Below are 24,605 nucleotides of genomic sequence, written 5' to 3'. Positions count from 1 at the left end.
TAGGCCTATCGTACATTATTTTTTTACGTTATTTATAAAAAAAAAACATAAGACAATTAATTTTTAACTAATATTTCTTTTCAATATGTTCGGAGCAGTAATATTTGATACGATATAATAAAAATAATCCTATATTACAATGATCCTGTAGGCATGAGTAGAGAGTTGGTCAGGAAAAATGAGTAAATTTTATAATCTTTATTATTGAAAAGTTGTTAGATCTATATTATATTATGTAAGAAAGTTTATTTTAATTTTCTATTAAATTTTTAGACTGGTATACTTAGTTTTTATTTTGAGCTTAGGATGTAGAAGTTATTGAAAGTTACCTTGTTCACAGAATATAAATATTGCAGTCATGTTGAAAATACAACCCTTCCGGGCACTTCTAATCTAATCTAATTAATTAGTATAGGAAAACACAAAGTATGGATAATGATTGCGTTACATATTTGCAATGTTCATAGGTTTTTCATATTCCAGGTATGGCTAAACCCCAATAGATTAAAGAAAGAAATAAATTGGTTTAACTTATCCCGGATCATCAATTTCACCATCCGAACTCGAACATTATTTGACAGACATACATGGCTTTGCTACCAAAAAAAAAAAAAAATCAACAGAGCGTGGAAAGATAACAGAGGAACTGGTGAACACAGTGAAGACAAAAACAAAAGAAGGAAAAGAAGGAACGAAACAAAATAAAACCAACATGGTTTGGTTGAGAGTTGCGTCAGTTACACGATGAGAATGGGCAACAAAAGAAAAAATCAACATCGATCAAAAAAACACCTGAAAGCCGAAACAAGTGAGGCTAGGATGAAGATGGAGATATAGCTAGCCAGCGTGAATATGGATACCGATAGCCAAAATGAGAATGGTGAAAACGACAAAGTAAATGAGGGTGTGAACAAGAATGGCCTTGCCATTGGTGCGAAAACTGCCAAATTCCACGAGGCGTGAGTTCCCTGGCATCTGGAATAGCAGCCCCGGCGAGAGCAGTATGAATAACAGTAACCCTATCACCACAGGTCCCCAATCCAACATGGCTCTTTCTTCTCTATTCTCTTTCCCTTACTCACACCTGCAACACTTCAATCCTCAACAGTTACTTCTATTCTTATTCATGAGCATCATGCTTCCGCTTTATTAAACAACATTCTCACGCAAACCTCTTTTCATCTTTCTTTCCATCAAAGCAATGGATCATGTCCATGAAAAGAGTGCCCTCCAAGTTTAGCACATACTGTCGAGTTGTCGTTTTATTCAAAAAGTTTAATTACTTTTAAGCCATAACAAAATGTTACCATTCATTCTTTGATCGTATGTTAGCCTATTATTCATCAGAGAAATTTTGCCAACAAAACAATGCCCCAAGTTAGAATTTTTTAGAGATCAAGGGCCATAAACTTCGGTCACCAACTGCCGAATTCACCGTTCGTCACGTGGATACTGAATTTAGAGTTGTTTCTGATGGAGGATCGCTGACGTGGAAGATTACTATTGGCCCCACTATAATCGCTTTAAATTTCTCGTGCTCCAATTTTTCCAGGTCCTCTTCCCGCGCTCGCTCGCTCCCTATCATCTTTCCCGGTCGCCGGCTCGTCCGTGAGCCTTTCCGGGCGACAAGAGTACCGATCACTACAGTGCCATTTCCCGGACGAATTTTGCGCTTTCGAAGTCGCAATATCATTCTTCTCGTGCATGAACTCGGTATCGTAGTTTTTAGGTAATTTTTCAAATTTGACTATAACTTGGAATGTTATTAATAATAATCGCGCCTCAGTTTGATCAAGAAGGAAATGTAGCGAGATCATAAAACCGGATTTATGGGAGAACACCGTTCCTTTTTCCCTTCCCCTCGAGGATTCGGTTTTTTGGGCTTCGTTGGACGAAAACGAAAGGAGAAAGATGTTTTACGTTGTAATATTGCTTTGGTTGCAGCTACTGGACCGGATTGTATTGATTAGTTGGCAAAGATGTCCACTCTAGGAAGTCCTCTTCGAAGGAATAACTCTACACCGAACATTGGGCTGGCAAAGAAGAAACCCCATGAGAATGGATTTCCTGAATCCCTTGCTCGAAAATCTATTTCGTCTTCGCGCCCGCCAAAGTACGTTGCTCAGTTTTATTTTGCTATTCTAAAGACCTACCGTATTTTATTACTGCATATGGATGTCTCTGTACGTAGTCTATGCTCGTGCTTCTTCGAAGAGATGGTCCTCGTTGAATCAATCCTATTGTTACCCCTCTATGTATCAGGATCGAAATCCTTTTTCATCAAATTTTCAAATTAACGTATGTCGCTTTCATCATCCTCTGTTCTGTTTTTTTCAATGCTAAAGGGAAAACATAAATTGTGACATTCCGATATCATGATTATAGCCATTCTCTGCTATCAGTTATAACTTGTGACTTTGCACTAATCTTGTGACTTTGCACTAATCAGATATAGAAACAGCTGTTTAGCGTATGCCGTAATTGTGAAGGTCGGTCGGTATTTTCATGATATCAGTGTTAGACAAATGTGATTGTACAGCTTGTCCAATCGATTAGTTTACAATGATATGAATGAAGGTTCTTGATGTTGTACTTCTTCTGGATCAGACTCTAATCGTTATTTTCTTGTCATCGAAATCTGTGAGTCTCACTGCATTGCCATACGATGCTTGGGTGTGTGTATGCGTGAAGAAATCTTATCTAGAAGGGATTACATACTAATTATTAAGACTCTTGATTTAGAGGTGCTTTACATAAATATCTAGAGATTTGTGATGTACTTCTGCCTTTTTTTTAGTCCTCTGTCCCATTAAAGAATTTGGGTGAATGATCAGTGATAGTGAGAAAAGATCGTGCGATGCTATCTAATCCAAAGCTAATCAGAGATGAAAGACAATGGCAAATTCGTTTTGTCTAGAAGCTTGAGCAGAGATGCTTGAGCGCTCTTCACTTTGGAAAGAGTCCCATAATCATAGGAGTTGGTAAAACGAAAACATTCATTTAGAGAATTTAAATAATGCGATGATACCGTTGATTGTTTTGGACTTGGATTAGGGGATTAACGGGAGAGAGAACAGTAAAATCACTTAGGCTTTCAAAGGCCTTGACAGTACCTGAAACAACATCTGTATATGAAGCTTGCCGTCTGATGGCCGCCCGTAAAGTTGTTGCTCTATTACTAACAGATTCTAATGCTTTACTTTGTGGAATTCTCACGGACACGGTATGATCTTGCCCTCGGAACAAGAAAAGTTTGTATCTATTTGCTTGAACGCGCATGACTTTTTTTTTTTGGTTGTTAAAGGATATAGCAAAAAGAGTTATTGCTCGGGAGATTAATCTTGAAGACACACCTGTTTCCAAGGTTATGACCAAGAACCCAACATTTGTCCTCGCTGATACTCTTGCTGTGGAAGCCCTTCAAAAGATGGTGCAAGGTTGGTTTTATCCAGGGAGGCTCATACGCCTTTAAATGCTACTTGCTATTCTGTTTCTTGGTTTTTGAATATAAGGCTGATACATTTCACAGGACGATTCAGGCATTTACCTGTGGTGAACAATGGAGAAGTCATTGCTTTACTTGACATTGCAAAATGTTTGTATGATGCTATCGCTCGATTGGAAAGGGCATCCGAGAAAGGAAAAGCAATCGCAGCAGCTGTTGAAGGTATCGAAAAACAATGGGGAACACCGGCTTCTGGTTGGTTTGCCAAGCTCTTGCATTTTTATTCTGGGCATACTTTTGCAATTTGCAGTAAAGTTTTGGCATCTCATTAAACTGAGCACTATATTTTGTTTATGTTAATTTGCTTATTGTGCAGGCTCCAATGCATTCCTTGAGACTCTTAAGGAGAAAATATTCAGACCTTCATTGTCTACAATCATTCCTGAGTTTCCAAAGTAGGTAATACCTTCTTTTATTTGGATTGAAGAGAAACTTATGTTCAATGACATGTGTGCATGCTTGGAATACCATCCTAGTTCTTCCAACCGATAGTAACACTTTTCAGGCTCGTAAGAGTTTCACCAACGGAATCAGTTTCGACGACAACAAAGAAGATGCTTGAACACGGTGCAAGCGCTGCAATTGTAATGGTTGACAACAAACCTCGTGGAATCCTCACGTAATTATGTTTCGAGTGAAATTACCATCTGTCCCCTTTTCTTTTTATTTTACTCAAGTAGCTTTAGTTAGACTTTTAATTCCGGTTTATGAAATTGACAATTGGAGATTTTTATTGTCATTATGCATCGTTTGTTTAATTCTATTGGGATATCATCTATGCAAAATTCCAGCTCGAAGGATATCTTGATGCGGGTAATTGCACAGAATCTCCCCCCCGAGTCAACTCTTGTTGAAACGGTACTTTTTTCTTTTCATATGTGTAATTTCTTGAGATAATTTATTTTGCTAGCATTTTCCACTGTTAGATGATGAAACAACTTGTAGTATTTAGGACAATGTATTTCTTGCTGCGTGATAGAAGAAAAAGTGGCCATTCTGGGTGTTTACCCTTTTCTTGTCTTCCTTTCTCTCCTTTTTAATGCCTATACGACAAAATCTACAGGTCATGACCCCAAATCCAGAATGTGCAACAGTCGATACACCAATTGTTGATGCACTTCGCACTATGCATGATGGAAAAGTTTTACACCTTCCCGTGCTTGATAGAGGTAATGTAGTAACATATTGGGGGGAGGCTTTAAGTTTTGATACGATTTCTGATTAGGTCGGTTGAAAACAGATGGCAGTATAATTGCTGTGGTCGATGCGCTTCATATTACTCATTTTGCCATTGCAACGGTAAGTCATGTGTTAGCCTCCACTATAAACACTGCTCCTAACTACTACGAGTGTCTGTGAAGTCCAAGTTGCTTGAAATGGGATATATATATATATATATATATATAGCTCGATATGTGTGAAGTTTGCACCACACTCCTGTCAGCTTAAGTTGTGAATTTTATACTCATTGATTTTTTCAGTTCGCTAATATAAGATAAATTTTCGGGTTTCCTCTTCTAAACTGGTAAGTTTTAAGTGTCGTCTCAACTTGTATGGGTACTTTACTATAAGCAGTCTGCTTTCCGATCATAAGTCTGACAAAATAATGCTACTCATGAGAGCTTGGTGTTTTAACCACCAGAAATGTTTAACCTTCCAAGTTGAGTAATTGGTATTATCCTTGTTTCATTACATAGCTTACAAAACTGGACTTAAAGAAGAGAAAGGAACTAATGTTTCATGCAGAAGATGATATTTATTTTTCCCCTTCTTTTCCTTTTCTCTAATGGGAACAAAATGTAAATGAAAGCGCAATTTTTTACTTTACTTAATTCCGAACTTCTTTCCTTCCTTCAACATCCACCGCTAGTCATCTACTAAGACATGAAGGATGCTGGAAAGAGTTTTGAAGTTCTACAACCTGTTTCTGATTCAGAACAGTAGAGAGAATGGAGGTAAAGGAAGGAAGAAGAGGAGATACGAGACAATTAGGGGGAGCGATGAAGTTGGGAGATAAAACCGATAAGATAAATTAACTTCAACTTATCTCTTAGAATTGACACAACTAGTGAGAGCATTATTTAGAATTTAATAATGAAACAAGTCTAATAAACATTGGATAATACTGAACTGAAACTAAAGAAAGTTTGAAATGAAGTTTTAATATGCACTAAATAAATAATTTAGAATTTATTATACTTAGCGTAAGTCTTACACTATCACATTTCTCCTAAACCCTAGCTTCTCTTCCTATGCTCCATCAGTTTCCCTTTCATGACCATCAGAGTCCTGACTACACACGAGGCTTTTTTCTCATTAAGACGTTGATTTTGGATCTTGTATCTTTTTTTCTCTCCGACCGTTGTTGAGATATGTAAGACCATGCATGTGTTGTTTTTTTCTTGATGTTACATTTGTAGACACGTCGTTATAGGAGATATATATATTTATATATATTATTTAATTACTTTTCCCAAAAAAGAATGTATTAGCTGCCAACTGGATTGGGATTAAGGTTGATGTACAATAACAAATGATTCGGATAGGGGGAGGAACAGAAAACTCAATAAATGAGGGAATGAGTCCCCCCCCCCCCCCCAAAAAAACAACAAGTGCTCAATGCATAGGAGTGGAAAAGGGTTAAGAAATTAAGTTGGGAGCTTAGGACAGCTTTGGTTGAGATATCTGCTGAAGAATCAACATGCTGAATGACTATAGCTTCCTAACTAAACTATTCTGTCAACAGTCAAAGGTTGAATTTACAGACGCTGTGATGCCAAATCTGTTTTTCTGAGATCTAAATGTAATATATTGACAAATTCGTATTGATTGTTTCGTTTTCTCATACTAATCAGGTTGGAAATACTGCCAACTTAAACAACGAAGCAGCTAGCTCAATAATTCAAAACTTTTGGGAGTCGACCATGGCCTTAACTTCGACTATTGATGATGGTGATGATGAGTCGCGAAGGTTTTATATATGCATTGATGTTGTTGGTAGAAATAATCTCAATTGATTAGTGTACTCATGCATTATTCATGACATACCAGCGGCAGTTCTTTGAAGATGACTTTTGAGGTCGGAGAAACTGGGAGATCTACTGGTCAACCTTCGACTAGGATGCCAAATGCGTTTTCCTTCAAACTTCAAGATAAAAGAGGCCGAAAGCATAGATTTACATGCGGTATGCTACTTATCTCTGACAGCATGCAGATGATGGTATTGGCCTTCGCTGTTCACTTGCACATGACAGGGTTCATGTTGATGAGTTAATCTGCATGTCATTATATTTTTATTCAATGTTGCCCTGCATCAGCTGGAGCAGGACTGTAGTGCTAAGCGAACACTTCTTTATGTGTTTTTGAGTTATGAGCAAAGGGGGCTACCATACGACTGGATTCCATGTCAAAATTTTACTCCGAATCAGTAAAAAGGTAGGGGTTGAATGATTTTGATGTTGTTGGTTGCAACTTCAGATACTCTGAGCTTGGTAGAGGTTATGAGTTCAATCATCCAGAGAGTCAATGACGTTGACCCATACAACATGCCCGTAATTCTGGTATGCTTCTTCAAGAAGTTGTATTTTCTCCAGCTTGACTCAATTCTTCTGCTATTTTAACCCAAGCTGGTCAAATTTATTGTTTATAGTATGAGGATGAAGATCATGATCACATTGTAATGGCTTCAGACAATGATCTTGCTTCAGCTGTGGACCATGCAAGGATGGCAGGTCTAAAGGTACGGTATTTGTTTATGCTCTGAGGCACGCTACAAAATTTTTATTTAAAGCAGGAAAGATTAAAGGATTCTGAGAAGTTTCAGAATGGAATAGAAAAACCAGTAATCTGACTCTTTGAGTTATGAATTTTGTAGGCCTTGATGTTGCATTTAGACTATTCAGAAGTAGGACGTGGTGGGAGAAAAAACAGCGCGGGAAGCTTGGATTATGCTCATTCAGATAGATGGAACTCAGCATATGGTGCCGTAACTGCTGGAGCTGCAATTCTTGCTGTCTTATGCTTGTTCACGTACTTGAAGCGAGCTTAAACGACAGCAGCAGTGGCACTTTTTGACTCCAAACTGAGGTTCAAACTCGTGCAAAAAATTCTTATGGAGACTAAATCTCAGAGAAAACAAAGAGAATATACAGCCAATCAATACAAGGAAGTTTAAAATATTTCTAACATACAAAGGCTATGTTAACATGCTGGCATTTTGCCATTCTTTTTCGATGATTGGCCTATTGCCAGGGTGTTAGTTCTTGTACATGCGGTTCTTGTATGACAAAAGTTACAGTGTATCACTGCACTATACGGTCCGGAACTCAATGCGTCATTCATACTGGCGTCTTCATCTTGTCAAGGATAAATGATCTTTATATTACATTTTAAAATTGAGGTTTTTCTATTTTAAAAAGGCAGTTGTCAATCTTCTCAAGGGCTTCTCGGTCAGTTTAGGATTGTGGACTCGTGTGAGGCATATGTAGTTAGTTTCTTTGTTCCTCACAGGCGTAAAGACCCTGCCGGGCCTCCTTTTTCTTTTCTTTTCTTTTTTTGTCTGGCTCATGTTCTTGGGTCCGAGGGGAGGCCTTCTTGCAGAGGAGGGGTTGACTTTTAGCAGTCATCACAGTTTTTTTATTTATAGATCATGACATTATATGTCACCCCTTCTCCCAAATTATAATACACATCAAAAAGATTTGGCATTTTAAAATTAAGATACTTTAAAAAAAAATTTATTAATAATATTTTTTTAATATTACTGTTCTCATTATATTCTCCTTGTAGTATTCTTTCATAATGAAGTATATATTAATGAAGGATATTTTTAAAAGTTTATATTATTATTTTTTAAAAAAATAAATTTATATAGTATATTTAATGAGTTAAGTGCTCTTAATCACCCTAATATAATAAGGTGGTGTTGATGGAAGGAATAGTAATCAGCCTCTAAATCATGGCTACTTTAACAAGTAAATTAGCACATTGATTAGCCTTCATAAAAACAAAAGTTAGTCTAATATCCCAATCTGTACAAATGATATTTCTAGCTATTACTCTGTTTTTAAATGTAAAAGAAACTATTATATTTTTCTTTATAAACAAAATTACAAATTTAGAAAGCACTTATTATATTTTTTTTCAAATTGTTTCTCATGAAGTTAATACTTATTTGTTTCATTAGTTATATGGATAATTTAATATATTTTTTATTTTTAGATATAATTATTATATTTAATTAACTTTCTTAAAATGTATGAAGTAGTTAATTTCTTTTTATATATTTAAGAAATGAAGGGAGTAACTCAAAACATTAGAAAATGGGGTGGTCAGTTTGAGTTGAGGATGCCTATTAATGAAACTAATAGCTTCTGAATAATGACTACTGGTGGAGAATCTATTTCGGGTTCGCACCCACCAAACTAAAAGCACAACTTCATGTGCCACTTCTGGTCCACGTTCCCCCAATCTTGTGACTAACATTTCTGTTTCTCCACTTTCACTCTGTATCTGGCACTTCTCAGCTTCCACTGTAACAGTCCTTACCTCACTTTTTTGAATCTTTTAAACTAGAGCCTTAACCATTAACGCAACGAATCTAGCCTTTTCTAAGATGATATTTGGACTGCTCCTCACTCCACCAAAAAAGTCTTTTGGTCCACCAATCCCAGACTTCACAGATTCCTCTACCTACATCAGAATTCTCGGAATAGCTATCACAACCTTGGATCCCCTGCACTGCACACTTGGTCCCAGTCAATGGGGATACAGAGTTGCTTCATCGTGATCGTAGCAGAGTCTTCGGCCAGGCGGATAAGCTCTTGTGGCTTCTTCTTTCTTCTATGTAACATTTACTGCCTCTCTTTCAAGATACTTTAGACAAGATTCGGTATTTTAAAATATAAAAGAATAAAATTTTATTAATAATATTTTTTCAATATTCTTATTTTTTTTATATTCTTCCTCTTTAATATTTATTTATAAATGAAATATTAATTGAAAGATATTTTTTGAATATTTATATTATTGTCCTAAAAAAAATGAGATTGTCATTTATAAAATATAGTTAATAAATTTTATTAATAAGTATAATCTTATTTTAAAATATTTTATAAATCAAGACAGAGGAAATAAATCACAAAAGGTAGCCGAAATAATGATGCTCCATGGTTAAAGCTGTCAACTTAGCTTTTCTTGGCTCTGTTTCGGAGGGGAGTGAAAATAAAAAGGAGATAATATTTTTTTTAAAGTGTTTTTCCTACTATTTTTTACAGTCTTCCCTTTTTTCCCCCATCCAAGCAAAGAGTAAAACAAATAAAGTTAGATTTATGATCGCAAGTCCCAGCCATTCATTACTATCACTCTTTTTGTAATAATTTTTTGTTCACAGTAATATTTTGACCAGGAAGAGCACCGACAGGATGTAGTTTGGTGGCTGAATTTGGGAAGGACCAAGTTTGTCAACAAGTTGTCCTCCATGGACTTCACCGCATGATATTATTAGTTTCCATCTATGATAGATTCTTGGATGTATTTCATTTAACAAAACAAACTAAATTATAATTAAGGATAAATGAATCTAGAATATATCTGGCCCAGTGTTATATATACACTCATTCATTCATAGTTAATATGTCCTTTATATATTGAATAAGCGTTTCGCGTGCATCGTTGTTTATTGAATAGCAGCCAATCTGAGTGAAGATCGGCTTTCAATTACTGATCACCCTCAAAACGCGCTCATTTAGCAGTTCCGCTTTCCAGAGCCTCCAGAATTATTGTATTATTATATTATAATTACAAGCATATTAACACAGTCTAGAGTCAAGGGTCCCCCCAACATCCAGATAATGCCAGCCCTGAGAAATGCTTTCATCCTTATAATTTAACTTGAGATTCACGTCCTTCAAATCGATTCCTCCCAAAATGTACTCAGAATCTCCCTCAAATTCTGTTCTTTTCGTCTTGTGAAGCCAACTCATACCACACCTATACTATTTATTTTTTTATTAAAAACAAATTCACCTACCAATATTTTTATTCATAATCTGGTCCTTCGACCTTCGTTGCTCCTTTTTTGTCTTTTAGAAAAGAGATTCTCAGCGAAAGATAAAATAAAAAGCCAACATTGTCTCCTTCATAGTTCACATGTTTATGTGATTCCACTACGCGGATTGACTTTAGCCACGTAAGAGTGAAATCTGGGGGCCAAAAGACACTTAAAATCAATCGCTTCACCTTTGTCTGTAGGCGCCATCAAGGCTAAGCTAAAGCACACTAATCCCATTTCCCACGAAACCAGATGCTTTTAATCTAGTCTCTGCTCTCTACGTTCGAACACATTGATCTAGTAGACAGCATCTCGGGCTCGGGGTGATTGGATAAGCAGCTCCTATTTGTCCAGAGAACTACTTCCGGAATTGAACATTGCAGAGAGGAAAACCCACTTTCCTAAAAACACCATTTTTGCGAGCAAGAATGAGTGGAAGAACCAAACCCCGATCACCACATTTCCCCTCCTCGGTTTTCTTGTGCTTTCTCGTCCTGTCATGTGTGTTGCAATCGTGCCATGTTGCAGCTTCGCAACCCATCAAAACCATCGTAGTTCTGGTCATGGAAAACCGGTCCTTCGATCACATGTTGGGATGGATGAAGAAAGGCATCAACCCATTGATCGACGGAGTCACCGGACGAGAATGCAACCCGGTTTCTACCAAAAACCCGAGTGATGATTCCATTTGTTTCACAGATGATGCAGAGTTTGTGGATCCGGATCCGGGTCATTCGTTTGAAGCTGTGGAACAGCAAGTGTTCGGCTCTAGTCCCATTCCTTCCATGTCTGGATTTGTCGAACAAGCATCCTCAATGTCTCCCAACCTCTCTGAGACAGTCATGAAAGGATTTCGACCCGAATCCGTGCCCGTTTACGCCGCTCTGGTTCGTGAATTTGCAGTATTTGATAGGTGGTTTTCTTCAATTCCAGGTCCAACCCAACCCAATAGGCTTTTTGTGTACTCTGCTACTTCTCACGGTTCAACAAGCCATATTAAGAAGCAATTGGCTAAAGGGTATCCTCAGAAGACCATCTTTGACTCTCTACACCAGAATAAATTGGACTTCGGAATCTATTACCAGAACATTCCAACAACCTTGTTCTACAGAAATTTAAGGAAGCTGAAATACATATTCAAGTTCCATCAGTATGATTTGAAGTTCAAGAAAGATGCCAAGCAAGGGAAGCTTCCACCATTGACTGTAATTGAGCCTAGGTACTTTGATTTAAAGGGGTTACCTGCAAATGATGACCATCCATCCCATGATGTGGCAAATGGACAAAAGCTGGTTAAGGAAGTGTACGAGACACTAAGAGCAAGCCCTCAGTGGAACCAGACTCTTCTGGTGATTACATACGATGAGCATGGTGGGTTTTACGATCATGTGAAGACTCCTTTTGTTAATATTCCAAGTCCAGATGGGAACACAGGACCTGCTCCGTACTTCTTCAAGTTTGATAGATTAGGGGTTCGGGTGCCAACTATTATGGTTTCTCCTTGGATCAAGAAAGGGACTGGTAAGCTTTCTTCCTCATTCCTATTATCCTTTGTCATCTTCTACTCTTCACAGTTTAGCAGTGGCTAAACTTGTATTGGGAAGACAGTCTCATCTTTTTATTCTACTGGACTAACTTCAGTTTTAGAGGATCATTATTTTTTCATCTTTGTGTTAGCTGATAGTCGATACCTTTACTTTGTCATGTATGTTTTGACTTCTGAGTGGAGCACGTAGCAAGTGCTAAGCAGTGAATCATTTGGGCTTTTATGTTTGCATTCTCAACCTCTTGCCTTGTTGTTTTCATTTGGTTGCTTTACAGTGATAAGCAGTCCCAAAGGACCTTCTGAGAACTCGGAATTTGAGCACTCTTCCATCCCAGCTACCATAAAAAAGATGTTCAACCTGTCATCTAACTTCTTGACTCACAGAGACGCTTGGGCCGGCACGTTTGAGCACGTTGTCGGGGACTTAACTTCACCCAGAACAGATTGCCCAGGTATATCTATTCCCCACTTTCATCTAAACTTCTTCATTTATTGAGAGGCTAGAGAGGTTTCCAAATTCTAGGAGAAGTGAATAACAGGTTGAAATGTGTGACCTAGTGACATTGCCGGAGGTGAAGGCTCTAAGGAGCAGCGAAGCAAAAGAGGAGGGTGGGCTGTCGGAGTTTCAGAGTGAGGTGGTCCAATTGGCTGCTGTTCTAAACGGCGACCACTTCTTAAGCAGTTTCCCAAACGAGATGAGCAACAAGATGAGTGTGAAGGAAGCTCATGACTATGTTAGGGGAGCGGTTTCAAGATTCACGAGAGCCAGCAAAGAGGCCATCAATTTAGGTGCTGCTGACTCTGCCATTGTAGACATGAGATCGTCCCTCACAACTAGATCCTCAATTCACAACTGAAATGTGGTATTCAATGATTGCTTTGTATTGTATTTAACTAGATATTTCAACTCATGCAATGTACAGGTCCATACAAATTGGAAATAATTAATGAATTGTTCACTACATATGTGTGTCCGTGAATGAGTTGGTAATTAAAAATGGTGTCATAGATGTTCAACAGGTAAGAAGTTAGGCATGTCAAGTAATGAAACACCTTTGTCATTGTTTTTAAAGTTACTACTTAAGAAGTTGAATTATTGTTTTTCGATCTTTTTTATAAGTCATTTTTATTAATCTCATCAATATCAATATAAAAAAAAATACAAAGAATAAAAGTCTATTAAATTTTAAATATGTCCTTATATAACAAATCTAAAAAGTGATGTCATGTTATTTTTTTCTTTCATAAAGAATAATTTTAAAAATGCTTTTAAATATTATCTAAAAAGTTGCATTGTGGCTTATAAATGAGACCAAATAAATTTTTTAAAATGTAACTTATAAATGAGATTGTAAAGAGTAATTGAGATGAATGCGTATTTTAACCCCTGCATTGAATCCAATTTCCAAGGTTTATTTTGGTATCTTAGCAATGTAACACATGGAGTACCCATGCTTTGTTTACATTGACGGAATTTCAATACTGCTCTAAGGTTTGATTTATACTATTAAAAATTTAAAATAAATAAACATATTATGGTAGAAAAATAACGACATCAATAAAAACGCTAAGTTTTATTTCACTGAGTGAGATGAGCTTAATGTATCACATGACGTCTGTGTAATGTTGATAACCAATTCTTTAGATATAGTATTCATTAATAAATCCCATTCGATAATTCTCTTAAGCATTAAAGGGATAAATTTCATTGGACAACATTAATTGAAAATAACTAGAGTTTACCTTGTGCTGTGAGCTAGCTACTACAGAATATGTTTATACATTTAGTTTGCCTAATGGATGCAGATTTTGAAATATCTTTTTGTTGATGACATTCTTAGTATTTGGTTTTGCCATATTGTTATTATCATGAATTAGAATCTTGCGTCCTTGCATCCGTCTTTACTCTCAAAAGAGTAACCTAATAGATTACGCACAATGATTAGCTTTAACTTTGTTTATTGTTTCGCAAATGTGAGGGATAAACTGTCTTGCAAGACATTTGTTAGACCCATTTGAGTGAAATGATAATTGAAGCTTGAGCGGTATTTGCCTATTTGCAGCAAAGACAGAACAACTCTTGATTAGCCACCTACAACTGAGCCTTGGAATCCGAGACTGCAAACTATTTTGGCGATGATTGAGTCTGACATGTTACAAACGGATTAAAGACTGACAATTAGCAGTTCTAGAAGGTTGCACAATCGGCTATAGCATGCGTGGACGTAACTTGAATTTACCAATTGTCAGGAAAATGTGGAAAAGATTATCGAGACCAGTCTTATCCCTGATACTACAATTTCCCTACTAAGGAAAACGGCATGTGTTAATGTTATTTGAATGAAGGATTACATGATGCGGTTAGTAAAGATACAATTCATAAAGCGATGAACATTTACAAGTCAATGCATGCTCACTTCTCAAACTAGTTTCAGGAAGGTAGACTTTAAGCTATTGATAAGGCTAAATTGAAGATACTAGGAAGCATAGTTGCCATTTACAACACTCCATATCCAGGTTTCTGTTACCAGGCCTCACTACCCCATAATCGAAGTGTTCTCATTCAATTTTAGATTGAGCAAGGACTTTGCCATGTGGATATATCAGTGATAAGATCCCGCATCTGATCTATAAGAGCCTTCAGGTGGATGTTCTTGTTGGCAAGCTCCTATATTTATTAACAGAAGTTTAGTGGAAGCTGAACACAACAACTTTTGACTCATTCAAGAGCAGTAAAATCCTTAGGTAAAATTAAACTATTTCAGAAATAGCTTACGACCCAAAATAAAATTTTATTGATACTAGCCATTTGCGAACAGGATTTTACAAAAATCAAGTTATTTTCAAATTTCAATAAACTAAAACCTGGGTCCCAAGGCCAAAACGCCAATTCCTCCGTTTAGGCCTTTTCATAAGAACATGAACATAGAGGTTGAGGTTTAAACCATTAATTAAAACCTTATCACAAAAGTTACCTTTCTTAACCGCAAGGCTCGTTCTTCCAACTTCTCAATGTCAGTTTCATCCGCAGGGCTAGCAGCTGAACCACTATCAAATGCTTTAGCCTGTTGCAATTGAAAGAGCCGAATTAGTTTCACTGGGAAAAACGAAAGCCTCACTAGACACTAAAGTGGTTCAAAAGCTCATTCTCACATCACGCGTACGAATTTAGAGGCAGTACAATAAAACAAACAGAGAACCAAAAATAAAGTATGGCTGCCAATAAGAGAAACAACGTAGTGACCATAATTTTGACTGGTTGCATCATCTCAAGCAAAATCAATCCAAATTCCTCAAACAATTTTTTTTTTTTTTTGGTGCGCGCAGAGCGCAGAAAATCAATTTACTGAATGTCTTAGCGCAGATTCAGTTTAATAAAGTGAATAGCTTCAACTTCGAGGACATGCAAATTCCATCAATTCACTCATAATAATTTTCATACAAAGAAACACAGATGCCAATGATTTACAAGATACGTTAGACAAGAGAGTTTTATTACATTATTAATCACGCTTCCCAAATATGAAAATGAGAATAGGGCAGAAAAATTAAGAAAAGATAAAACAGATGAAGACATTACGCTCTGAGAGTTGGGAATTGCAGTGAGAATGGAACGAAGTGCGGCGACGGAATTCTTGTAACGAAACCGAGCTTCTTCAAGAGCACCTCCAGTACCGGCACCAACGCTACTCTCCGCGTGGTGGATGGAGTTATCGGAAGTGGCATCACTACTAACGGCGCCGCTAGAAGAGTGGGAGGAAGGCCCGTTAGGAAACAAATTAGCGGATGCCGCTGACATGGGAAATGTAGACCACAAGGAAGGGTTGCAGAGCTCGTCGTTCATGGAAGAAAGGATCTGGAAAGCGAACTCTATGGTTTCTTCCAGATACTTCTGGCCCTCCATGGCCAGCTCTTGCGTCGTTTTGGGGCCGGACATCATGCCATTTACGGAATGTTCTTCCATATCCAAACAGCTAGGAACCAGTGATCCAGTAAGATTGTTGAAATTCAGATCAAATTTATGTCTGATCCTTGAGAAAAACAGAAGCAGGTGCGATTATGGTAGACCTGTGGCTTAATCTGGAGATTGGAGAGGGAAAAATCTTTGAAACCCTAACTATTCAAAAATAAACAAAGAGAGAGTAGATAGATGTCAATAGCTGGATTGGATAGGACGAGTCGCGAGCCTGCGGATAAATCCGTTGACTCCACACCTAACCGTTCGGTTATTAATCTTCTGTGAGGTGCTTTTTCCATGGCCAAGTACTTCAGTGATTGATTGAGGATATTGGGAAAAAATTCACCACTTCATTCACCTTTTCCTGTCATCATACTCCTTACAGTCTTATTTTACAAGGCACATTTTAAAAAAAATTAAAATTAAAATATATTTTTAATGTTTAAATTTTATATAAAATTTTAATTTTATTCCTTAATTTTATAAAGTACTTTTTTAATTTTATAAAATATTATTTTAATCTTTTAATCTTAATATAATTAATTTTAAATGATTATTTTTTATATTAATCATTATTATTTTAAAAAAATAAATTTAATATGTCAATATTTAATAATATTTTATCAATATTTAAAAGTTTAATGTAAAAATTTATAAAAATAAAACTAACAACATTAGGGTTAGGATCAAAAAATATTTTATAAAATTAAGAGATTAAATAAAATATTTTATAAAGTTAAAAAATTAAATATATACTTTAGTTAAAATTTATTTAATTTCATTTATAAGTCAAAGTGTAGCTTTTAAAATAATATGTAAAATATATTTTTAAAATTATCTTTCATGAAGAAAAATAATATGATATCACTTTTTAGATATGTTATATAAAGGCATGTTTAAAAATTTATACACTTTTATTCCTATTATTTTTTTACATTGATATTAATGAAATTTGTAGAAATAACATATAAAGAAGACTAGAGGAGTATTACATTATAGTAATATACTCCTTTCATTTTAAAATGTAAGGTATTTTTAATCGATTTTTGCTTCGATGAAGTAGTTACTTGTTTTTAAACTAATACTATCTTTATATATTTACTCTTATGTAATAAAGTGTTTTATTCTAAAATGAAGACAAAGTTATTTTTTAATAGGTGCATTTAAAAAAAAGCTATAATTATAAATTAAAATATTAAAAATATTTTACATCTTTTAATATTTAACTTCTTAAAAAATATTTTATATTTTTTAATAAAGGAAGTATATGTATATATATAGAGAGAATTTCTTTAAGGAAAATTTGAGATAATGCAAATTTTATTATGTTAAAGGATTTTAAAATTAATTCTTGTGATAAATGTCCAATTACAAATAAACATAGAAATATTTACATAGTATACCTGGTATGCACTGTTGGTAAAAGCACAATAATATATGAATTTCATCACACCTAAATCTAAGCCACCAGTCCCTTCAACCTGCTAGAAGAATAACGCACTTGAGTTAATTAAATCTATCATTATTCTATCATAATTTTAGAAAACTTATTATCCATGAGTAACTTGAGGTTGGAGTAACTTCTTTTGACCCTGGGTTCGGAAAACAGAAATGATAATGTTTGTAAGGTAGAAAGGAGAATGGGAATAGCAAAACAACTGAAATGGATAAGGGAGCCCAGAAAGCATGAGCTTCATTGGCCGTCTTCTTCTCCCAATCCTTCCTTCTTCACCCACAATCTCTACTCTGCAACTACCGACTCCGATTCTGAAATCCCACAATCAAAACCCTACGCCCATCCTACTCTCTTTGGTTCTCGCTGCATCCTTCACTTCTCCACTACCTGCTTCCGCTATCCCTTCCCTCAATTCTCAGTCCCCTCCTCCCATCTCTCTCACCACTCCCTTTTCTCAATCTAAGAACTTGCAGCTTGGACTAGAAAATGGGTATGTCAATTTTCAACCCGATACTCATTTTTCTTTACTTGTTGGTTTATTTTCAATCTTTCTTGGTGTTCTTATGCTGGCAGAAAAATTTTACCTTGCCCTTCGGTCAATCCGGGCTGTATATCCACAAACCCCAGGTCATCATCGTTTGCATTTCCTTGGGTGATTCCCGAAAATTCGTCGGATGATGTAATTCAGGTCACTTCAAGACTGTTCAATATTTCCAATTTCTCAATCTATTCATGTTTTCATTTGGATTATGTTAGTCAGCATTCCTGATTGGTAAGTGGTAACAGTTGTTCCCATTTTCCCTTTTTGTCTTCTCCAGAAATTGAGCGAAGCAATCCAAAAGACCCAGAAAAATGTGAAATTACAGCCTGTGGAAGACACTCCGTACGGTAATGCTAACCCCTAGTTTTTGGAATCTGATCAACAACAAATGCTTTACGTACAAGATTATGGAAAAACAGCAAATAAATGTGGCATTAAGCCCAAAGAACAAGCAGAAGAAACCCTGTTGTCCAGCAGAATGCGATACTGGAATGAGGAAGAAACTAGTATAGAGTTCAGGTCTTACAGTCGTAGTTTTGTATTATGAAAATGAGGGGTTTGCAGGATAATAATATGGCAACCTACTTTGAAGTGATAACTTCACTGATAATAAAGTGAACGTGCAGGGAGATATTTACAAGCTGAGGTTGATGGGGGATTTGGCAGAGACGTGCTTGAGTTTCTAGTGAAAGGAGATGTGGTTACTTACAGGTGTATGGCTACAAAAGTAACTTACGTGTATCCTTTCACTACGGCTTTTGGAGATTCCAAGGGTCAAGAAGCAAGACTCGAGCAAATTAGGGATCAGTTAGGCTGGTATGCTCCTGGTTTTGATTCCGAGGAATAATGGCGCTTCTTGTTGCTGGATTAGCTCTCTGATAATGACTTGACGTGTTGCCAAATGGCTCTGTTTCTACATTTTGTATTGGAATGAGTCCTCTACCTTTATTCAATCCCACAGTCATTAACCTGCCTTTTTTTCTTCTCGTTCATTTTCCTTTTTGTTTGCACCATCTTTTCCTGCGTCGTGCTTAAGTCAATAAAATTCTACAGGGTGCTATAGAAATATCACAGCTCAGTTCAACAGGACATAGCACGATGCCACCAATAGATTCACTGTGAAATCCATTCTGGTTCTTGTCTGCCATCGCAGCAAGCAGTTAGTTTCGACCGAGACTTCACGGTCATGGTATGTTTCATGGTTCACGAGCTGTTTTGTTGCTTTTAAAGGACCGTTGATTTAAAAAAAAAAAAAAGGAAAATAAGATAGGAGCTTATGGACTAGTTTCGAAGGCATGTCAACATTGTTGTTGCTTTTTTGATAAGGCAGTATGGAACTTTGGATTTGTGGTTCTCCTTCATAAAGATTCTGCCGGGACATGGATATCGTTCTTGATTGTTACGGAAAGGCTATGTAAAGACCAAACTCGTGATATTTCCCAGCTCCTTAAATATCTGATTCCATCTCAACCTCATCGGAAAAAGATGTTGTGAATTCCATTAAATATCTCCTATTGAAGGCATTCTCCAAATAATTCGTTGCTTAAATTAAATTACATCGAGAATCATCCTCCAAACACTCTTAAATTTTTCTGAATTGTATTATTCGTAATTAAAAAACCTTTTTTATTGACGAGCTAAAAAAGCAAGGAACTTGAATAGAAGAATAGGAACACGTCACTAGATATTTAATAAGAGTGTCCCTCCATATATATATAAATTATATTTATGGAGAGAAGCAAGGAAGAAGAGAGAAGAGAATGGAGAGGAGAGAGAGTGAGAAATGGAAGGGGCTGATGAGGGAGAGATGGGTGGTGTTCGTGTGTTCGATGTGGGTGCAGTCATTTGCAGGGATGGCTTACATGTTTGGGGCCATATCTCCGGCCATCAAAGCCACCATGGGTTACAACCAGAAGCAGTTGGCTCTCTTAGCCGTGGCCAAGGACTTGGGCGACAATATAGGATTTGTCGCCGGCAAACTCAGTCAGGTTTCGCCCATCTCTCGAGTTTTGATCGTCGGGGCTCTTCAGAATTTCGCCGGTTATTTCCTGCTCTGGCTTGTCATCACCCAAAACATCCCTTCTCTGCCCCTCTGGGCGGTAAGTCACTTCACTTTCAAAACTCGTCTGTGACGTTATAGGAAAAAAACAAATAGGATGGTATTGGGTGTCTTGCCTATAAGGCTATAAACTTACATTCTGCAAAACCCAGGATCTGGACCTGTTTCAACTCTGCTTTCTCATTATTTCTCCTGTTTTTAGAATATTCGGTGGATGTCATGCTCCCTCTTTTGCGGTGTTTAGGATGGCCGAAGAGAATATAGGAAATAATAATGATAATAATAATTAAAAACAAAAAAACAAAACTTTCTTTGAATCTTTCCTATGTTTGCAGCACTCCTTTTGTCCTCCACCAATAATGGACAATATAATATATTAGCCTTTGATTGCTTTTTAAAAGGCGAAAAAATCAATCCCGTGCTTATCATGCCTTTGCATTTTTCCCATTAATTACTTTTTAACTCCAATGACATGACAGGACACGTCAAATAAAATCCTAGAGCGAGATCTTTTCTCACATAATAATGTTGGAAAATGCCAACGGACAGCTTGACTCGGTTATATATATATAGCGCTGTGAATTAGAGTTATGCTGATTCTAAGAAACACCTTTAAAGAGTCAAGATTTAAATAGGTTGATTCTGTTAAATTTAATTATATTTTAAAAATTTATTTTGCTTGACTCCACTCTAACCTTTGAAGCCTTGACCTTTTATATTTTTTATTTTTTAATTTAAAAATTTAAAAAATATACTCTCTCCATTAAAAAATATAAAATATTTTTAATCTTTCAAGATGTAATTATTATCTTTTTTAAAAAAATTTTTATTAAATATCTATTTTTATATTTATTTTAAGGTGAAACACCTTATTAAATAAAAGTAAATATGAAAAAATAAGTTAATTTGAATACAAATAATTATTTTATTGGGTGGTGAGATTTGGTTAAAAATACTTTACAATTTTGACCTGAGAGAGTATTTACAATTTTTAAAAAGTTAGTACGTATAACATTCAGTCTATAAATATAAATTTAAGAGAATACATATGATAACAAATTCAAGTATAATCAAAAGTAGTAACACTACAAAATTAACAACGATAACAATTAAACTTTGCTAGCATTACTAGCTAAATTTTAATAATTTTTATTGCCATCAATGTCAATATAATCTAATTATTCTTTTTATGGAGTCTCATTAGTGGCAAAGATATTAAGCTTTTCATGTATTCATTTTTCATCATCATTATTTGTAACAAATAATAAATTAAAAACATAATTTTAATATATTTAAAACATGAAAAAAAATTTAAATTAAACCAATAATAACAAGTTACCATTCAATTCAAAACCATGCAAGGAACATGAATAACGAAAATCAAACGACTGTGAGGAAGGCAAGCTAGGATTTTCAGTTTTTTAATTCTTTTATTTTTATTGTGTAGTGGTTATTTTTATACTAAATTTTTAAAAAATATATAAGAGAGTTTAAAAGATCCAACCCTTTTATTTACAACAGTTTTAAATTTAATTTATCATTTTACACCTCAAAAGAGCAGCTTGTCCTCTAGTAAAATTTGTGTAGATCAAGTTTTCCACAACAAAAGTAAAATATATGGGAGTGGGGTCTTGGCTCTCCCAAATAATTTGTTTCAATCAATGTAGTTCGTTTTAAAAAATTAGCTTTTTTTTTTTTAAACAAGGATGACATGTTGATGTAGGCATTTAAAACAGCAGAAGAGTAAATTTGCTTCAAAATTATAAATTTATGAGTGTCTATAATCCTAAGCTTAATCTTGGTACAGTGTTTTCTTTTAATTTTAAAAAATGGTACGAATCAAGCCTTATCAAAAAATTAACTTTGACCTTTACTTAATTAAAAAATGACCTCAAAAGTAAGGGGGAAACCAATGAAATTTTCTTGACCTTTTTCTGTAATTTTTTGAATTATTGTCCATAATTTTGTAGCATTTGTATGTAATTTTTTGATCATTTTTTATAATTTTAAGGTAATTTTTTAACATTATTGGTCAACTAATTATTGATCAAATTTAATTTTTATTAATAGTAGAAGTTAAATTATATTATTTTTAAAAGTTAAAGTAAAATATTACATAAAAAATGAGTTTGAAATCTCTTAAACTTATAGTTTAAGAGTTAATTTGTCATTTAATTTTGTAATTTTTTTATTTAAATTCGCTGAAGTTGAGATCTGAATTTTTGTTAAGTTTGCCTTTATTAAGAAAAAGAGAGAAGATGTTATAAAAGAAATAGGGAAAGAAGAGAAGATTTTATAGTTCATAAAAAATAATAAAAAGAGAGAGAATGTTTAAAATTGAAAACTTGACATAAATTCACAATATTACTTCAGGATTTAAATCCATAATTTTTTCTCTCATTTAAGAGTACAAATATTTCTTCCTCCGCTATGGCCCACAGTCAAAAGAAGCTTAATCACTCATCCTAAATCTGTTGACACATCAGTAGCTTAATTATTCATTAATTCTTATGCGTCAGGGATTGATTTTGACTTGGAGTATGGTAGGATTAAAGTAATGTGTTAACCAGGTGTTAATTTGCAGTTATGCATCTGTATTTTTGTGGGAAATAACGCCAGCACGTACTACAACACAGCCTCGCTAGTTTCGTGCGTAAAAAACTTCCCGGAAAACAGAGGACCCGTGGTGGGGATATTGAAGGGCTTCGTTGGGTTAAGCGGTGCAATTATGACTCAGATTGTTGCCATCTTCAACGCTCCTGATCAGGCCTCTCTCATTTTCATTATAGCTGTTGGACCCTCCATGGTTTCTCTGTCTCTATCCTTCATCATCAGACCCGTTCATAATCACAAACAAGCTAGACCCTCCGACGGTCCTGGCTTCTTGTTCATCTACTGCGTCTGCCTACTTCTGGCCTCTTATCTTATGGGAGTTTTGATGCTGCAGAATGTGATGGACTTGAACCAGACCACCATCAAAATATTTGGAATCATTCTCATCATTCTCATATCACTTCCCATTACAGTTCCCATTTTATTAGTTTTCTTCTCAAAACCCAGGTCTCCAGACGAGGAAGAGACCCTTCTTGTTGACCCAGCAATGCCAGAAGATGAGAGCGAGACTGCTGTTGTAGGAGATACAGTGGAAAATAAAAGAATTTCAGCAGCGGAAGGACCCAGGCAAATTGTTCAATTGCAAGCTCAGATTTTCCAGGCATTGACAGAAGCAATGAAGAAAGTGAAGCAGAAAAATGGGCCACAAATAGGAGAAGACTTCACCTTGATTCAAGCACTGGTCAAGCCAGAGCTATGGCTTGTCTTCTTCGCTCTGGTGACGGGGTCCGGAACGGGCTTGACAATTATAAACAATATGGGTCAGATTTGCCAATCTTTGGGAGATAACAATGCAAATGTATACGTATCCATGATCAGCATATTCAACTTCCTCGGTCGCGTCGGTGGAGGCTACTTCTCCGAAGTAATCGTAAGGTGCACATTCAATCAAACTCATCACTGCTTTGGCAAAATTGAAAGGCTTGAATTTTAGAAGATTTATTGAGAGAGAATTATGTATTTGAACAGAAAATTTGCGTACCCAAGACCAGCGGCGTTGGCGGTGGTTCAGGCGGTCATGATAGCGGGAGTGTCATATTATGCTATGGGATGGAGTGGGCAATTGTACGTGGTGACCATATTGACTGGGCTTGGATACGGGGCCCACTGGGCCATTGGGCCAGCAACAGCTTCGGAGCTATTTGGGTTGAAGAATTTCGGGGCGATCTACAATTTTTACACGTTAGCAACTCCAACAGGCTCTTTGATTCTCTTGGCTTGGTATCAAGCACTATATACGATTATTATGCAGAGCAGCAGCGAGAAGCTGCGTCAAAGGATGGGAATGAATTGCTTGTTTGTGAAGGAAACATATGCTACTCCTTGACGTGTGTAATCCTGGCAGGGACTTGCTTGTTCGGAATAGTGTTAAGCTTGACCGTAGTTCACCGGACTAAAAGGGTCTATGCCCGACTCTATGGAAAGTCTCCTCTGACTTGAGAGGGGAATCAATCAGCCATATTCACGTTATACGCATGTGTGCATACCTGAAGGGCATGTTCTTTGGTGGTGTGATTCTGTGTGTGTGTTTCTTTTCTTTTCTTCGTTTTTTCGCAAGATTGGAGGGCACGCTCTTGAGGATCCCTTGCTGGCTCTTACGACCATTGGCAATGAGAGAGAATGGTTTTTGTTTGTTTCTGAAGCCATTCTTTCATGTATGATTCCTTTTCTGTAATTATAGTGGATATAGAACTCGTCGGCACATTTTCTTATGGTGTCAATAATGAAGGAAAGTTCCGCGCTTCAAAGATGTTCCCTTTCTTGTAATCTCGTTTATGCCCCTAACCTTTTTATTTTCTTGCTTGATCTCCCGCAATCGACCGAGCCCTTCAGAAACTGATCCATTGATTTAATTTCTAAAATGTTAATATTATTT

At 36.0% G+C, this 24,605-nt stretch overlaps 4 protein-coding genes, 1 long non-coding RNA gene and 1 pseudogene across 6 annotated transcripts; 4 read left to right on the top strand and 2 right to left on the bottom strand.

Annotated features, from left to right (window-relative positions):
* The first annotated feature begins 1,101 nt into the window (after positions 1-1,101).
* LOC129319856 (CBS domain-containing protein CBSCBSPB1-like) lies at positions 1,102-7,897 on the top strand. 2 transcript variants are annotated; one of them, XM_054964945.1, is made up of 15 exons: positions 1,102-1,729; positions 1,945-2,113; positions 3,055-3,223; positions 3,305-3,437; positions 3,530-3,667; positions 3,822-3,900; positions 4,011-4,124; positions 4,297-4,363; positions 4,569-4,674; positions 4,746-4,804; positions 6,361-6,476; positions 6,557-6,690; positions 6,983-7,065; positions 7,155-7,244; positions 7,380-7,897. In XM_054964945.1, exons 2-15 carry the CDS (start codon positions 1,980-1,982, stop codon positions 7,551-7,553), a joined length of 1,596 nt encoding a protein of 531 aa, XP_054820920.1. In that variant the 5' UTR covers positions 1,102-1,729; positions 1,945-1,979; the 3' UTR covers positions 7,554-7,897. The 2 variants fall into 2 exon arrangements, with proteins under 2 accessions (XP_054820920.1, XP_054820919.1); XM_054964944.1 differs by having other exon boundaries at positions 1,103-1,729; positions 3,530-3,700.
* A 2,844-nt stretch (positions 7,898-10,741) lies between these two features.
* On the top strand, positions 10,742-13,064 carry LOC129320482 (non-specific phospholipase C6-like). The gene is made up of 3 exons (XM_054965963.1): positions 10,742-12,077; positions 12,378-12,554; positions 12,661-13,064. Exons 1-3 carry the CDS (start codon positions 10,985-10,987, stop codon positions 12,957-12,959), a joined length of 1,569 nt encoding a protein of 522 aa, XP_054821938.1. The 5' UTR covers positions 10,742-10,984; the 3' UTR covers positions 12,960-13,064.
* A 1,293-nt stretch (positions 13,065-14,357) lies between these two features.
* LOC129320024 (mediator of RNA polymerase II transcription subunit 30-like) lies at positions 14,358-16,390 on the bottom strand. Its single transcript, XM_054965151.1, has 3 exons — positions 15,683-16,390; positions 15,078-15,167; positions 14,358-14,770 (listed from the first exon to the last, which is right to left on the bottom strand). Exons 1-3 carry the CDS (start codon positions 16,064-16,066, stop codon positions 14,672-14,674), a joined length of 573 nt encoding a protein of 190 aa, XP_054821126.1. The 5' UTR covers positions 16,067-16,390; the 3' UTR covers positions 14,358-14,671.
* A 566-nt stretch (positions 16,391-16,956) lies between these two features.
* LOC129320025 (uncharacterized) lies at positions 16,957-18,691 on the bottom strand. The gene is made up of 3 exons (XR_008595602.1): positions 18,520-18,691; positions 18,101-18,431; positions 16,957-17,541 (listed from the first exon to the last, which is right to left on the bottom strand). It is a non-coding gene; the product is annotated as an uncharacterized LOC129320025 (long non-coding RNA).
* Positions 17,597-19,049, top strand: LOC129320023 (thylakoid lumenal 17.9 kDa protein, chloroplastic). The gene is made up of 4 exons (XM_054965150.1): positions 17,597-18,006; positions 18,090-18,204; positions 18,335-18,404; positions 18,684-19,049. The coding sequence occupies exons 1-4, from the start codon at positions 17,747-17,749 to the stop codon at positions 18,902-18,904; spliced, it is 666 nt and encodes a 221-aa protein (XP_054821125.1). The 5' UTR covers positions 17,597-17,746; the 3' UTR covers positions 18,905-19,049.
* A 247-nt stretch (positions 19,050-19,296) lies between these two features.
* Positions 19,297-24,479, top strand: LOC129320022 (protein NUCLEAR FUSION DEFECTIVE 4-like; annotated as a pseudogene).
* The last annotated feature ends 126 nt before the right edge of the window (positions 24,480-24,605 follow it).

Source organism: Prosopis cineraria, unplaced genomic scaffold, assembly GCF_029017545.1.
Source record: "Prosopis cineraria cultivar Desert tree isolate PC_DT_omini unplaced genomic scaffold, ASM2901754v1 PC9, whole genome shotgun sequence".
NCBI lineage: Eukaryota > Viridiplantae > Streptophyta > Magnoliopsida > Fabales > Fabaceae > Prosopis > Prosopis cineraria.
This window is presented reverse-complemented; position numbering and strand designations above follow the sequence as displayed.

What these genes read in the sequence shown, in the direction of transcription:
- LOC129319856 (XM_054964944.1), top strand. Translation starts at nt 1,980, where the DNA reads ATGTCCACTCTAGGAAGTCCTCTTCGAAGGAATAACTCTACACCGAAC. An exon ending in AAAGCATAGATTTACATGCG is followed by an intron (nt 6,691 to 6,982) that starts GTATGCTACTTA and finishes TTGCAACTTCAG; the next exon opens with ATACTCTGAGCTTGGTAGAG. An exon ending in ACAACATGCCCGTAATTCTG is followed by an intron (nt 7,066 to 7,154) that starts GTATGCTTCTTC and finishes TATTGTTTATAG; the next exon opens with TATGAGGATGAAGATCATGA.
- LOC129320482 (XM_054965963.1), top strand. Translation starts at nt 10,985, where the DNA reads ATGAGTGGAAGAACCAAACCCCGATCACCACATTTCCCCTCCTCGGTT. An exon ending in TTGGATCAAGAAAGGGACTG is followed by an intron (nt 12,078 to 12,377) that starts GTAAGCTTTCTT and finishes GTTGCTTTACAG; the next exon opens with TGATAAGCAGTCCCAAAGGA. An exon ending in ACCCAGAACAGATTGCCCAG is followed by an intron (nt 12,555 to 12,660) that starts GTATATCTATTC and finishes TGTGTGACCTAG; the next exon opens with TGACATTGCCGGAGGTGAAG.
- LOC129320024 (XM_054965151.1), bottom strand. Translation starts at nt 16,066, where the DNA reads ATGGAAGAACATTCCGTAAATGGCATGATGTCCGGCCCCAAAACGACG. An exon ending in CAATTCCCAACTCTCAGAGC is followed by an intron (nt 15,168 to 15,682) that starts GTAATGTCTTCA and finishes CAATTGCAACAG; the next exon opens with GCTAAAGCATTTGATAGTGG. An exon ending in GAGCCTTGCGGTTAAGAAAG is followed by an intron (nt 14,771 to 15,077) that starts GTAACTTTTGTG and finishes TAATAAATATAG; the next exon opens with GAGCTTGCCAACAAGAACAT.
- LOC129320023 (XM_054965150.1), top strand. Translation starts at nt 17,747, where the DNA reads ATGAGCTTCATTGGCCGTCTTCTTCTCCCAATCCTTCCTTCTTCACCC. An exon ending in CGTCGGATGATGTAATTCAG is followed by an intron (nt 18,205 to 18,334) that starts GTCACTTCAAGA and finishes TGTCTTCTCCAG; the next exon opens with AAATTGAGCGAAGCAATCCA. An exon ending in TGTGGAAGACACTCCGTACG is followed by an intron (nt 18,405 to 18,683) that starts GTAATGCTAACC and finishes GTGAACGTGCAG; the next exon opens with GGAGATATTTACAAGCTGAG.